General features: G+C 50.5%; 1 protein-coding gene across 3 annotated transcripts in view; it reads right to left on the reverse strand.

Moving 5' to 3' along the window:
• CSNK1G1 (casein kinase 1 gamma 1) overlaps window positions 1-12,464 on the reverse strand; it is a 94,550-nt gene that overhangs the window by 5,905 nt on the left and 76,181 nt on the right. For 2 of the 3 annotated variants that reach the window (XM_086620596.1, XM_086620597.1), the window contains exons 10-12: window positions 10,982-11,086; window positions 5,944-6,051; window positions 478-584 (exon numbers count right to left, since the gene is read on the reverse strand). In XM_086620596.1, coding sequence (XP_086476722.1) covers window positions 478-584; window positions 5,944-6,051; window positions 10,982-11,086 — 320 coding nt within the window. Of the gene's footprint in view, window positions 1-477; window positions 585-5,943; window positions 6,055-10,981; window positions 11,087-12,464 lie in introns of all 3 variants that reach the window. The other variant, XM_086620598.1, reaches the window with a different exon arrangement.

The raw sequence follows: 12,464 nt of genomic DNA on the forward strand, positions 1-12,464 counted from the left end.
CTGGACCCAAAGAATTCACCGAAAGAACTGCCCGTCCCTGCAAGAGTTTACTTTAGGACCGTTTGGGATACCTGGCATCCGCTTCCTGCAGCCAGAAACGAAGTGTTAACTTTCAGACCAACCATCTCTTCACTAAGCTGTGCTCAAGCTACTCCTACGCCCTCAGCACGAGAGCACAGCGCGTCCTCCTTTCGGAACAGGGGCCGCTCACCGGGATCCCCGACGTTATTTTGGTATCTGTGCTACTGTCTAATACATGCTCTGAGTAACAGTTGTGTTCTCCAGCCATGACAAGTGGAAAAAAGAAGCAGCAGCAGCAGCACTGAAGGCACCATGCACGGAAGCAGCAATATGCAAGGAAAAGGGCACGGGATACGAGCATCGAGTACTTCCCCACGGGTAGACATCCCCCCTCGCTTCCCGGGAGGAGGATCAATGACCACACCAGTGGAAAGCCTGCGTGTCAAGCAAACGTACTTAGCTTCCTCCACCACCTCCACCTCCGCCTGCGCTGTTATCGGCGCGTTGGAGTGTGCCCCCGTCGGGTCGTCCACATTCAGCTCCCCGTTGGTCGAGCTAACCACCTGCAACACAAACGAACATCCTGTTAACGAAGCACATGGCTCGTCCCCACCCGCCTGGACAAGGGGTGCTGCAGGAATGGGAAATCTGCTCCTGCCTCTTCGCACCCTCTTAGCAAGGCAGGAGATGGCATCTGTGTTCACTAATTCACACTCCCGTGCCCAGTGCAGGTCTCTGGGAGGCTGTGCCACTTTGGGAAGGAGCAGCCACTAACGAGAAGACTAATTAACAGCCCTGTATACACACACAAACTGTATTAAATTGACTGTGTTCTCCTGACACTTGTACAGGTGAGTGACTCAGTCCTGTTGCCTGCCAGTACCATGGGAAGAAGTCACTCCAGAGCCACCAGAGTCTCCCTCCTTCCATAGCCAGCTTCTGGAATTAACGTCCTCACCCCAAAGCTATTCATAGATTTCATAGATTCATAGATTTCTAGGTTGGAAAAGACCTTAGAGATCATCGAGTCCAACCATCCCTAATCCCCATTAAACCATATCCTCAAGTAGATCATCCACCCTATTCTTAAACACATCCAGGGATGGGGACTCAACCACCTCCCTGGGCAGCCTATTCCAGTGGCTGACAACCCTTTCAGAGAAGAAATACTTCCTAACATCCAACCTGAACCTCCCCTGACTAAGCTTATGTCCATTTCCTCTTGTTCTATCACCCATCACTAATGTAAAGAGCCCTTCCCCCACCTCCCAACCATCTTTTCTCAAGTATTTATAGGCCGTAATCAGGTCTCCCCTCAGCCTCCTCTTCTCCAGGCTAAACAGCCCCAACTGCCTCAGCCTCTCCTCATAAGTTTTATTTTCCAGCCCCTTGACCAGTTTAGTTGCCCTTCTTTGGACCCGCTCCAGGAGCTCAATATCTCTCTTAAAGCGAGGGGCCCAAAACTGGGCACAATATTCCAGGTGCAGCCTCACCAGTGCCGAGTACAGGGGCAGGATCACCTCCCTGCTCCTGCTGGTCACACTATTCTTGATACACGCCAGTATCCCATTGGCCTTTTTGGCCACCTGGGCACACTGCTGGCTCATATCAAGCCGGTAGTCAACCAAGACCCCCAGGTCCTTCTCCGCCAGGCAGCTCTCCAGCCACTCCTCCCCGAGCCTATAGCGATGCTTGGGGTTTTTATACCCCAAGTGAAGGACTCTGCCCTTGGCCTTATTAAAGCTCATGCCATTGGCCTCAGCCCAACGATCCAGTCTGTTCAAATCCCTCTGAAGGGCCTCCCTGCCCTCGAGCAGATCGACACAGCCTCCCAGCTTGGTGTCGTCTGCAAATTTACTGAGGGTACATTCAATTCCCTCATCCAGGTCATTGATAAAGATGTTAAACAGAACTGGACCCAGCACTGAGCCCTGGGGAACCCCACTGGTGACCGGCCTCCAGCCGGATTTAGCCCCATTTACCACCACTCTTTGGGCCCGGCCATCCAGCCAGTTTTTAACCCAAAGGAGGGTGTGCCTATCCAGGCCAGCAGTTATCAGTTTCTCAACCAGAACACTATGAGAAACTGTATCAAAGGCTTTACTGAGGTCCAGGAAAACTACATCCACAGCCCTTCCCTCGTCAACCAGGTGGGTCACCCTGTCACAGAAGGTGATCAGGTTTGATTGGCAAGACCTGCCTTTCATAAACCCATGTTGACTGGGCCTGATCACCCGGTTAACCTGTATGTGCTCATTAATAGCACTCAAGATAACCTGTTCCATGACTTTGCCCGTCACCGAGGTCAGGCTGACAGGCCTGTAGTTCCCCGGATCCTCCTTCCGCCCTTTTTTGTAAATGGGGGTAACACCCGCCAGCCTCCAGTCCAGCGGAACTTCCCCAGTGAGCCAAGGCTGCCCAAAGATAATGGACAGGGGTTTGGCAATGACATCCGCCAGCTCTCTCAGGACTCTCGGGTGGATACCATCAGGCCCCGTAGACTTGTGGGCATCCAGCCGGAGGAGCAGATCCTTGACCTGTTCCTCTGGGATCACAGGAGCTTCGATTTGCTCTCCCTCCCTGCTCTCAGACACCGAAGGCCAGCTCACCTGGGAACTACTAACCTTATTATTAAAGACTGAGGCAAAGAAGGCATTAAGGACCTCAGCCTTGTCCTCATCCCTAGTGACTAACGTACCCCCTGAGTCCAGTAGGGGCTGGAGGTGATCTTTAGCCCTCCTTTTGTTATTAATATATTTATAGAAAGACTTTTTGTTGTCCCTTACGGAGCTGGCTAGTCTAAGTTCCAGTTGGGCTTTTGCCCCCCTGATTATCTCCCTACATGTCCTAACTTCCTCCCTGTATTGATTCCTGGATGCCTGCCCATTCTTCCAAGACTTATAGACATCCCTTTTTCTTTTGAGATGTTCCCAAATCTCCTTTGTCATCCAAGCTGGTTTTCTACCCCGGCGGCTCGACTTCCGGCACACAGGGACAGCTCGCTCCTGTGCCTCCAGAATTTCCTTTTTGAATATTGGTACAGTCTCTCGTCTCTTTTTGCTTCACAGCTGACATCATGGCTTACTTCAGCGTTTCTATTACAGGGATGACTGTCCAGATCCCCACGTGCCAGCAGCTCTGCGTTTGCCAGGACAACACATTATTTTCTGGATAATTCCTCAGTTGCCACAACTGCCAAAGAAGCCTGTATGGGACCGAAGTTCGGATGACCCTTCCGCGCTCCATCTGGAAGTTAGGACAGGCGCCTGCGCGTAGCTGTGAACGCCTGGAGCTGCTCCTGGGCCCAGAGCTGCAACGATGCATGGTTCCCCTCCCGCTCCACCTCTTCACCTTTCCACAAGGTAAAAGAAGGTACCTCCCATGGTGGGTCAAAGTGCTACCCAGTGTTCCTGGTGGCTCTGGATGACCTAACCACCAGAGATGAAGGGAAGGAAGCCATTGAAGCAGATGTCCCCTCACTGTTAAGTGCATCTTCCATGATTGTTTCGAACACTTAAGTTGTAGCAGCAGCTGCTGTTTCTGCAGATCAAGTTCCGTGGCCAGTCTCTGCCAAGACAGGTCAGGACTCAACTCACGTGGTTTTCAGAGCTCTCCTCAAATGACAGCCTCTGGGGTTCTCTTCACATCCCCCTTCCCAGACTCGTTACGCTGTGGGCCTACCCATGTTCTCCAGACCCCTAACGCTTCCCACACAACTTTGCAAAATTTCAGCACTTAATCGTGCTATTCCCGGTGATCTTCCCACACTTTCTTCAGCTACTTAATAAATTTCGTTTTACAAAAGGCTTTGATTTTCCTCCTCTTTTTTTTACGTGCTGCCGCTTCATTTTCATAGATTCATAGATTCATAGATTTCTAGGTTGGAAAAGACCTTAGAGATCATCGAGTCCAACCGTCCCTAATCCCCACTAAACCATATCCCTAAGTAGATTTTGATGTGGCAAATTCAATCGTTGCCTTAAAGGAAACGGCTGCTCGAAGCTATTGACCTCCAAGGGTTCAGCATGAGCTGGGGCATCTGTGGAGACACAATTTAAGCACCTGCAGCCCAGCAGTGATGCACAGCAGAAGATTTCCTGTTCTTGGCTGCAGATAAGCAGAATTTTAATGCTTATGGTGGCACATCCAGGCTTGTGAGAAGAGGTGACTGAGGGGGGACCTCATTAATGTTTATAAATATGGAAAGGGTGACTGTCATGAGGATGGAGCCAGGCTCTTCTCAGTGGCATCCAATGACAGGACAAGGGGAAATGGATCTAAGCTGGAACACAGGAGGTTCTGCTTAAACATGAGGAAGAACTTCTTCCCAGTAAGGGGAACAGAACACTGGAACAGGCTGCCCAGAGAGGCTGTGGAGTCTCCTTCTCTGGAGATGTTCAAAACCCGCCTGGATGTGTTCTTGTGTGATCTGATCTAGGTGGTCCTGCTCCGGCAGGGGGATTGGACTAGATGATCCTTTGAGGTCCCTTCCCATCCCTGACATTCTGGGATTCTGTGATTGTAAGCTGCTCAGGTAGGCAGTTACCTTCAGACCGGGACTGCCTTGTTGTCGTAGCTACTCTGCTGGTGGGGAGACACAGCTCACGCTGCCTTTGCACATGGAAACTACCATCCTTACGTAAAAAAATACAAATAAAACCACCTACTCTGTACTTACTGAGAGCTGAACTCACAGCATCACAGAATGGTTTGGGGTGGAAAGGACCTCTAGAGATCACCTAGTCCAACCCCCTGCCATGGGCACGGACATCTTTCACTAGATCAGGCTGCTCAAAGCCCCCTCCAGCCTGGCCTTGAACACTTCTCCAGTATACTGTCTGCTCATGCCTGAGATCAAAGCTATACACACCGTAGTTCCTCCTTACCTTTCCATTTCTCTGCTACTCAAGAAAATATCTTCCAATGAAACATGGCTAATCAAGCCAAAACATCACTGAATCCAACCAAGTATCAGGAATAAGCAAAAAATTTAAACCTAATCTGCATTTCACTTAGGGACACCCTGCACCTCCCGTCTCCTCAGCTCAGCTCTGCCAGAGGCAGGCATGGCTTCGTAAACAGAAATGGTCTTTTCACAAATCTAAAACCTTGCTGTAGTGCCACCTTTAATGCCCTCTGGCACTGTCACACTTCCTCTGCTCATCCGCCTTCCACAGCGCCCAGAGATCCGACTGGCAGCCACCGTGCCCTTCCACTTGTGCTGGTCTGCCATTGGATCCAAACCTAAAACGCAAATGTGCCGGGAGCAAGGGAAGGGGGTCACCACACCCTGGTCTGCCACTGGATCCCAACCTAAAACACAAATGTGCCAGGAGCAAGGGAAGGGGGTCACCACACCCTGCAACGGCAGTGACGGTTCAGCCTGTCTCCCCTCCGTCCGGAGGGAGAAGATGCTTTACGGCCTCACACCAGCCATCCCTGTGCATTTCTCCAGTCTGACACCCCTGGATTTCCATCAGGAAGCAGGAATTCGTCCAGGACCTCGCCCATCAAGCCTGAACTGGAACGGCTCATCTACTTTCCTAACATTTGTGGGGTTTATGTGCAACAAACCCTATTTCAGCTGCTTCACCCTACCTAAGGGCACGCCCAAGATGGGGACAGAGGGGTGCCTTGTACACCAGCCCTCCTAACACACGCTCCTCTCTGCGCTCCGTTGGACAACTCCGAGTTCAAAACAGCTCTCAGAGAAAAAGCTTCGTTGACACGGTGTCAGCATCGATGCTGACATCCCAGCTCGGGTCCCACAAAACCACGGCTTGAGCATCACGTACAGGACAGGACCAAACCAGCCTGTGAAATCGCTCTCCTGACCACGTGGTTGCTGCAATTTGAGGAGGATTCAGGGGATTTAGCGCAAATTCTGGCGTCGAGGCCGCATGCATCAGGAGGAAGAGGTACCTGTACTGATCCTCCGTGCCGATCTGCAGCCAGGTGAGATGTCAGGTACGAGGTATTCGTCTGCCGGCTTGGCTGGATCTCCCACTCCCCTCGGCGATCCGATGACGCCTGCTCACGAGTTCAGAGGCACGAGAGAGAGAGAAGAGAGGGCGAAAGGTGAACGAGGGGAAGAAACAAAAGGGCGTTTGTTAGTGAGTTAGTTTCTTTGCAAAAAGCAAGGCATTTAAACTTTCAGCTGGGCTAAAGTTGCTCTTTACCCAGAGCACCTCGTGCTTTACTTCAGCGGCGCCTGCAGCCATCCACTGCAGGAGTGGATGTCTTCTCCTCCAGCTGCTGAACAGAGAGAAAGCTTGGATCTACTCAGGAAGCTGCTTCTTTACACGGCTTCGTTTCCACGGCTTTCAGCACAGAAACAAACACGCTGTCAGTACGTTTAATCACATCGGGCAGGTCACACACACCAGAGCACTCGGCACGGCAGCGAGACCGGATACGCAAGCTCGTCCTCCCTAAAATACGTACTTTTAAACTCAAATTTGCAACGTAAAACAAAGCCACGCTTTATTTCACCAAAAGCCAGTTCCACACACTGATTCACCTGTACGGTGCAGAAGGAAACATCCACCACACCTGCGTGACTGGAGAGAGGGGGTTGGTGGCTTTGGTTTTCTGCAGAAAAGTAGATAAGACACCTTCGCTAATGGTTTCCTCCTTATCCCCAACGGATGCAAGCTTTAGACAATTAAATCACTAGAATTTTATTTGTTTTATTAGAAGAACCACTTTGCACTTGCATGTGAAGCTCCTCACAGGTCACCCGACTTTGATAACAACACATCCAGCGTTCACCTAATACCCAGGAAGATCTCAGCGCACCTAAACCCAACGGATCAGCTGGAAGGACGCCTCCTAAGGCCAGGAAGCGTAGGACGCACAGGTAGATCCGTGTTGGCCTCAGGTCAACAGCAGAGGACATAGTCAAGGATGAAGTGATTGATGGGATACATTTCAAAGGTGTCTCCCCAAACGCAGTATAAAAATTTAAGCAAAAGATTCAAAGCTGAAGCACAAATTTGAGAGAAGAGAGGGCAGAGGAGCAGAGTCCCCCCAGCACACCTGGCAGGAGGGATGCTGGACAGAGACACCATGGACCCAGCCAGCAAACAAGAGGCTGAATAAAGACCAGTGGAGCTGAAGTGGTGAACCAAAAAGAGGTGCCCAGGCCCTGCCTCTCCCCAGCACTACTTTGTGTTACTCCCTCGAGCCCTGGTCTGAGCAACAGTGAAGCCACAGGGCTCAGTGCCACTGTAAAAAAAAAGAAAAAAAGAAAAGGAAAAAAGAAAAAAAACCTGCAAGCAGCTCCACACAGAGAAGGCTCCAGAAACTTTGAATAAACTTCACCACCAACCAGTAAACTGTCACTCAGTGAGAAGGGAAGCGATGCAAAGGGATGCAGAATGAAACCCGGCATTGTGTAAAACATTTGCTCTCGTTCCCTTTGCACATGACCTCTGATTTCCTCCCGGAGTGGCCCACAGCGCTGCTCCTCCTTCCAAGCAGTCACCAAACCCAGTTCTTCGGTAGTGTTTCCCTAGAGGTGGGTTTTGTCTAGGCTTGTCCTATTAAATGTTCTTATTCCATGTTCTTCCCATCAGCCTGAGATGCTGCTTACCCTTTTTATACTTAGTGACTTTCAAAGGAGAAGCACTTCCCTTGGAATATTTTTTTTAATGGCTGCACGTCACAAGAGAATGAACAACTGGAGAACTGAAATGCAAGTTTTAAAATCATAGAATCCTAGAATGGTTTGGGTTGGAAGGGACCTCAAAGACCATCCAGTTCCAACCCCCCTGCCATGGGCAGGGACACCCTCCACTACACTAGGTTGCCCAAAGCCCCATCCAACCTGGCCTTGAACACTTCCAGGGATGGGGCAGCCACAGCTTCTCTGGGCAACCTGTTCCAGTGCCTCACCACCCTCTCAGTGAAGAAAAGCTAGTGGAAGGCAGCTCTTGAGTGCTGCTTCTTCCAAAGCACTATGCCATCAGGTGGCATGGCTAGCTCTGGCAAGGAAGTCGTTCCACACTACACCAGTGTCAGGAGAAGCACCCTTCTGCCTAGGAGCCTGGAAGCACTTTCTAGGGAAGGCTCTAGAAGCTGCAAGAGCCATGTTCTCCTCTTTTAGCTCTACAGCCAAGTAAGTGATAAACTGGTTCTGAAGTAGGTTTGAGCTGAGCCGCCCAAAACGCAGCCGGAGCAGTGACACTGAGGAAGCGCCGCCCGGGAAATCTGAGAGCATCCAGTTCCTGGCAACACTCCTCGCCTTCCTACCCGCTGCCAAACTGCAAGACAAGACTGGCACCTCGAGGCAGAGGGGGCAGGGCTCACCCATCTCTGATGGACAGTAAGTATCTGCATTTCCTCGAGGAAAAGGCTACAAAAAGGAGATCGCACTCTCGTTGGCATCTTTACTGGGAAACCAAATATTAGAAAAGAGAATCTGCAGTTGTGATACCCGGGAACAAAACCACGGCAGTTACATCTGGAGTCACTTGACCCAGACCCACACCTCCAATTCACTGCTCCAGACGTTCGTTTTTTCCACTTTTCCCTTTCGAGAAATCATTTGCTCAACACTTGAAAGGAACTCCCCTTGGAAGAAAGTTTAGATTTCATAGATTCATAGATTTCTAGGTTGGAAAAGACCTTAGAGATCATCGAGTCCAACCATCCCTAATCCCCATTAAACCATATCCTCAAGTAGATCATCCACCCTATTCTTAAACACATCCAGGGATGGGGACTCAACCACTTCCCTGGGCAGCTTATTCCAGTGGCTGACAACCCTTTCAGAGAAGAAATACTTCCTAACATCCAACCTGAATCTCCCCTGACTAAGCTTATGTCCATTTCCTCTTGTTCTATCACCCATCACTAATGTAAAGAGCCCTTCCCCCACCTCCCCACCATCTTTTCTCAAGTATTTATAGGCCGTAATCAGGTCTCCCCTCAGCCTCCTCTTCTCCAGGCTAAACAGCCCCAACTGCCTCAGCCGCTCCTCATAAGTTTTATTTTCCAGCCCCTTGACCAGTTTAGTCGCCCTTCTTTGGACTCGCTCCAGGAGCTCAATATCTCTCTCAAAGCGAGGGGCCCAAAACTGGGCACAATATTCCAGGTGCGGCCTCACCAGTGCCGAGTACAGGGGCAGGATCACTTCCCTGCTCCTGCTGGTCACACTGTTCTTGATACATGCCAGTATCCCATTGGCCTTTTTGGCCACCTGGGCACACTGCTGGCTCATATCAAGCCGGTAGTCAACCAACACCCCCAGGTCCTTTTCCGCCAGGCAGCTCTCCAGCCACTCCTCCCCGAGCCTATAGCGATGCTTGGGGTTTTTATACCCCAAGTGAAGGACTCTGCACTTGGCCTTATTAAAGCTCATGCCATTGGCCTCAGCCCAACGATCCAGTCTGTTCAAATCCCTCTGAAGGGCCTCCCTACCCTCGAGCAGATCGACACAGCCTCCCAGCTTGGTGTCGTCCGCAAATTTACTGAGGGTACATTCAATCCCCTCATCCAGTTGTTCGTGCTTTGGTGAGAAGATACTGATTTTCCCTACGTATCAGGAACATTAAATTATTCAGCATCCTAAGTAACGGTCAGGTTTAAAAAAAATCAAAAAAAAAAGACAAAAGCTGCCACGCAATGCAGCGTCAAGACTATCTGAGAGGCTCAGAACAAGGATGAAGGCTGCCTGCGTAATATTTTAGGAACGGGACAGACTTCTTTGGGCTGCTTGCTGTGATTTGTGAACTAACATGCTTGAAAATGAAGCCAGCATCACTGTCTGTTAAAGGAAACACGACGCCTTGTACGTACATGGTGTGGTCAAAGTGGACAGCTGGAGACCGCCGCCCCAAAAAGGGGGGTTAATGCATTAATCGGGCAATATATTAAAGCAGATTGTTTTACTAGCACTTACAAACCAGTCCTAACCAGCATGCACAAATACAGTGCTGCACACGTGCTTCCAACAATCCAGCTTCCTACAAGCGGCACTGCTAAGGAGGGGGATTCATCCTGATGGTAGCTGATGGCTTGAGGTGTGTTCTAGTCTACATGAGCAGCTCTACCACTCCGAGCCCAGCTGCGTGGAGCAAGGAAAGCTGAGCCCAGGCAGGTTATTACACCTCACACTCGATTCTGCACCCACGAACCCCAGCTTGCCGGAGCAGAGATGGCAGACGAGGCGCCAGAATGGCCCACGGCGGTTAGAGGAGCAGAGCGAGCCCAGAACCACTCACTGGGAAGTAAGAGCACCATCAGCTCTAGAGGAGCTGGCAGTTGGACATCTACTGAACTTCTGATCAGTTCTGTTAATACAGAAAATCCAAACTCTCAACATCAACAAAATATGGGAAAAATGGGGAAATTCAAATCAAGAAACTGGCAGTTCATCTGGACCATGACGCCCAGCCTCCCCCAGGGACCCTTCCCTGGCAGTCCTTTGTGCTCTGCAACACTCATGCCGTGAAGTGGACACCCTGAGAAGGACATATTGCACGTACACAGGACACGCACACCCTTATCCCGGCCGCACGGTCCATGGGAAGAGAGCACCTCGGGGCAGGCTGCCATTGGCACAACTCTTGGTCTACTCCACAGTCCATGTGCTACGAGTAAAAAGGACCCAAAAGAACATTGCTGGCCAGGTAGGTCAGATAGTCTGACCAGGCTGGATAGCTGAGTCAAACAGCTTACCCACAAACTACGGAAAAACGACCCATTCCAAATTGTACCCCACTTGGTTCACAATCCTGAGGAATTCCACTGGTCAATACAGTATTTCGGCAATCTGTTGCTTTGACAAAATTCTGCTCAAACCACAATCTCTAAATTAAGCAAGAATCGTGTTTGCAGTGACCAAGGCAAGAGTCAGCCCCAGCCACCTCTAGTGGCTTCTGCCCCTCTGGCCCAAGAGGAATTCAGAGCGGTGCCGAACGACGCGGCGCAGCCGACGCGGTTGGGAGCAACGCACCTGATTGCGAAGGGCCTGTTGCGACGGCCGATCCCGATGGACGTGGCTGTCTCTTGTTACTGCAGACGTCCCGGAATCCACGTGAACAGATCCCACTGGAGTAGGCTGGAAAACAAAGCGTCCGTGAGGATGAAGCCAATGCTGAAGATGGCTGAAGATGCATGCACAAACCTGACGTGTCGGGTTGGCTCCTACTGGGTAGGAGAACTCGAGAAAACATCAAAACGCTGCCCAAAGGGACTGACTAACCAAGAAAAATTACAGCCAGGGCTATAAAATCCCCGGGATTTGACGGCTTGCTGGACACCAGCACCAAATGTCTTGTATAAAACCAGATTAAAAAGATTTAGGGAAGTGTCTGGAGCGGGGTCAGATCACACCCGATGTGTCTCACGTAGGATTAATTCCACTGAAAATACACAGACTTGTTTTCCTCATCTCATTGTCTTGCTGCTTTTAAAAACCACGCTCGCGTAGAAACAGGATGTGTTAAAATTAAAGCTTCATCTGCTCTATTCTCACCAAAGTCATCATCCCTGCTCACCACACCAGAATCTCCATGGCAACCACCGCAGTTGTCAGCAATCGCACGCTCGTCTTACAAGGAGCTTTTTTATCAATCGCCTTCGTAATTAAGCAAAAATGAGGAGAAAAATCATGATTCGCAAGGGAATGATTTCTTAAGAAGACGAACTGGTTTGGGGACAGCAAACACTGGTGACACTAAGTACAATCAGGACAGCAAATCGCTGGCAACGGTGCCAAGTGTAGCACTGGAGGCTTTGGCCTTGGCACCAGAGACAATTAATTTAGAGGTGCCTTTGCCGTTGCCGGGTGCGGTGAGTGGCCGTTGGCACGAGGACTATCAGCGGAACGACGCAGAACGCAAGCGACAGGCTGCACCACGGACAGGCAGTGAGCAGAAGAGCTTTAGACTTTTCTATCCCGTTTCCCCACGACACATCTTTTGGCCAAGGTCTTCTTGAGTATCAACGGCTTTTGACAACAGAAGTGACATGAGATCACAGTTGTGGTCCATCTGGTGTCATGGAACTGCTAAATGGAGCTTGGTTAATCCCACATTTCCTTGCCGTGTGCTATGAAGAGCTGGTTCAGCCTCCGGAACAGGGTAAATCCTAATGTCTTCCGAGCTCAGAACTTGTTTGCTGTTTGCTCACTGAGCATCCACCAGAGCCCTGCCTAGATCTCCTGCCCTTCTTGATGAGAACTCAACCGTTATAGAGGTCTTCCATCATTCAGTGCTGAGGGAGGAAGCACGCTGTCCTGCTTCAAGATGGATGTCTTTAGACATTGGTCTCAAATCCCATGCTAGACTGGAGGAAATTAAGTCTAGTCATGTTCACTGCCACAAATGGGAAAATCAGGTTTGAATGCCCCACCAGGGCAAGCCCCAAGAGGTGGGAAGGAGCCTTCTGACCCTTAGGGGAAGTTCAAGGCACTGCAAGAACCCCCTGAACACAAC

Source organism: Tauraco erythrolophus, chromosome 14, assembly GCF_009769465.1.
Source record: "Tauraco erythrolophus isolate bTauEry1 chromosome 14, bTauEry1.pri, whole genome shotgun sequence".
In the NCBI taxonomy this organism is placed as follows: domain Eukaryota; kingdom Metazoa; phylum Chordata; class Aves; order Musophagiformes; family Musophagidae; genus Tauraco; species Tauraco erythrolophus.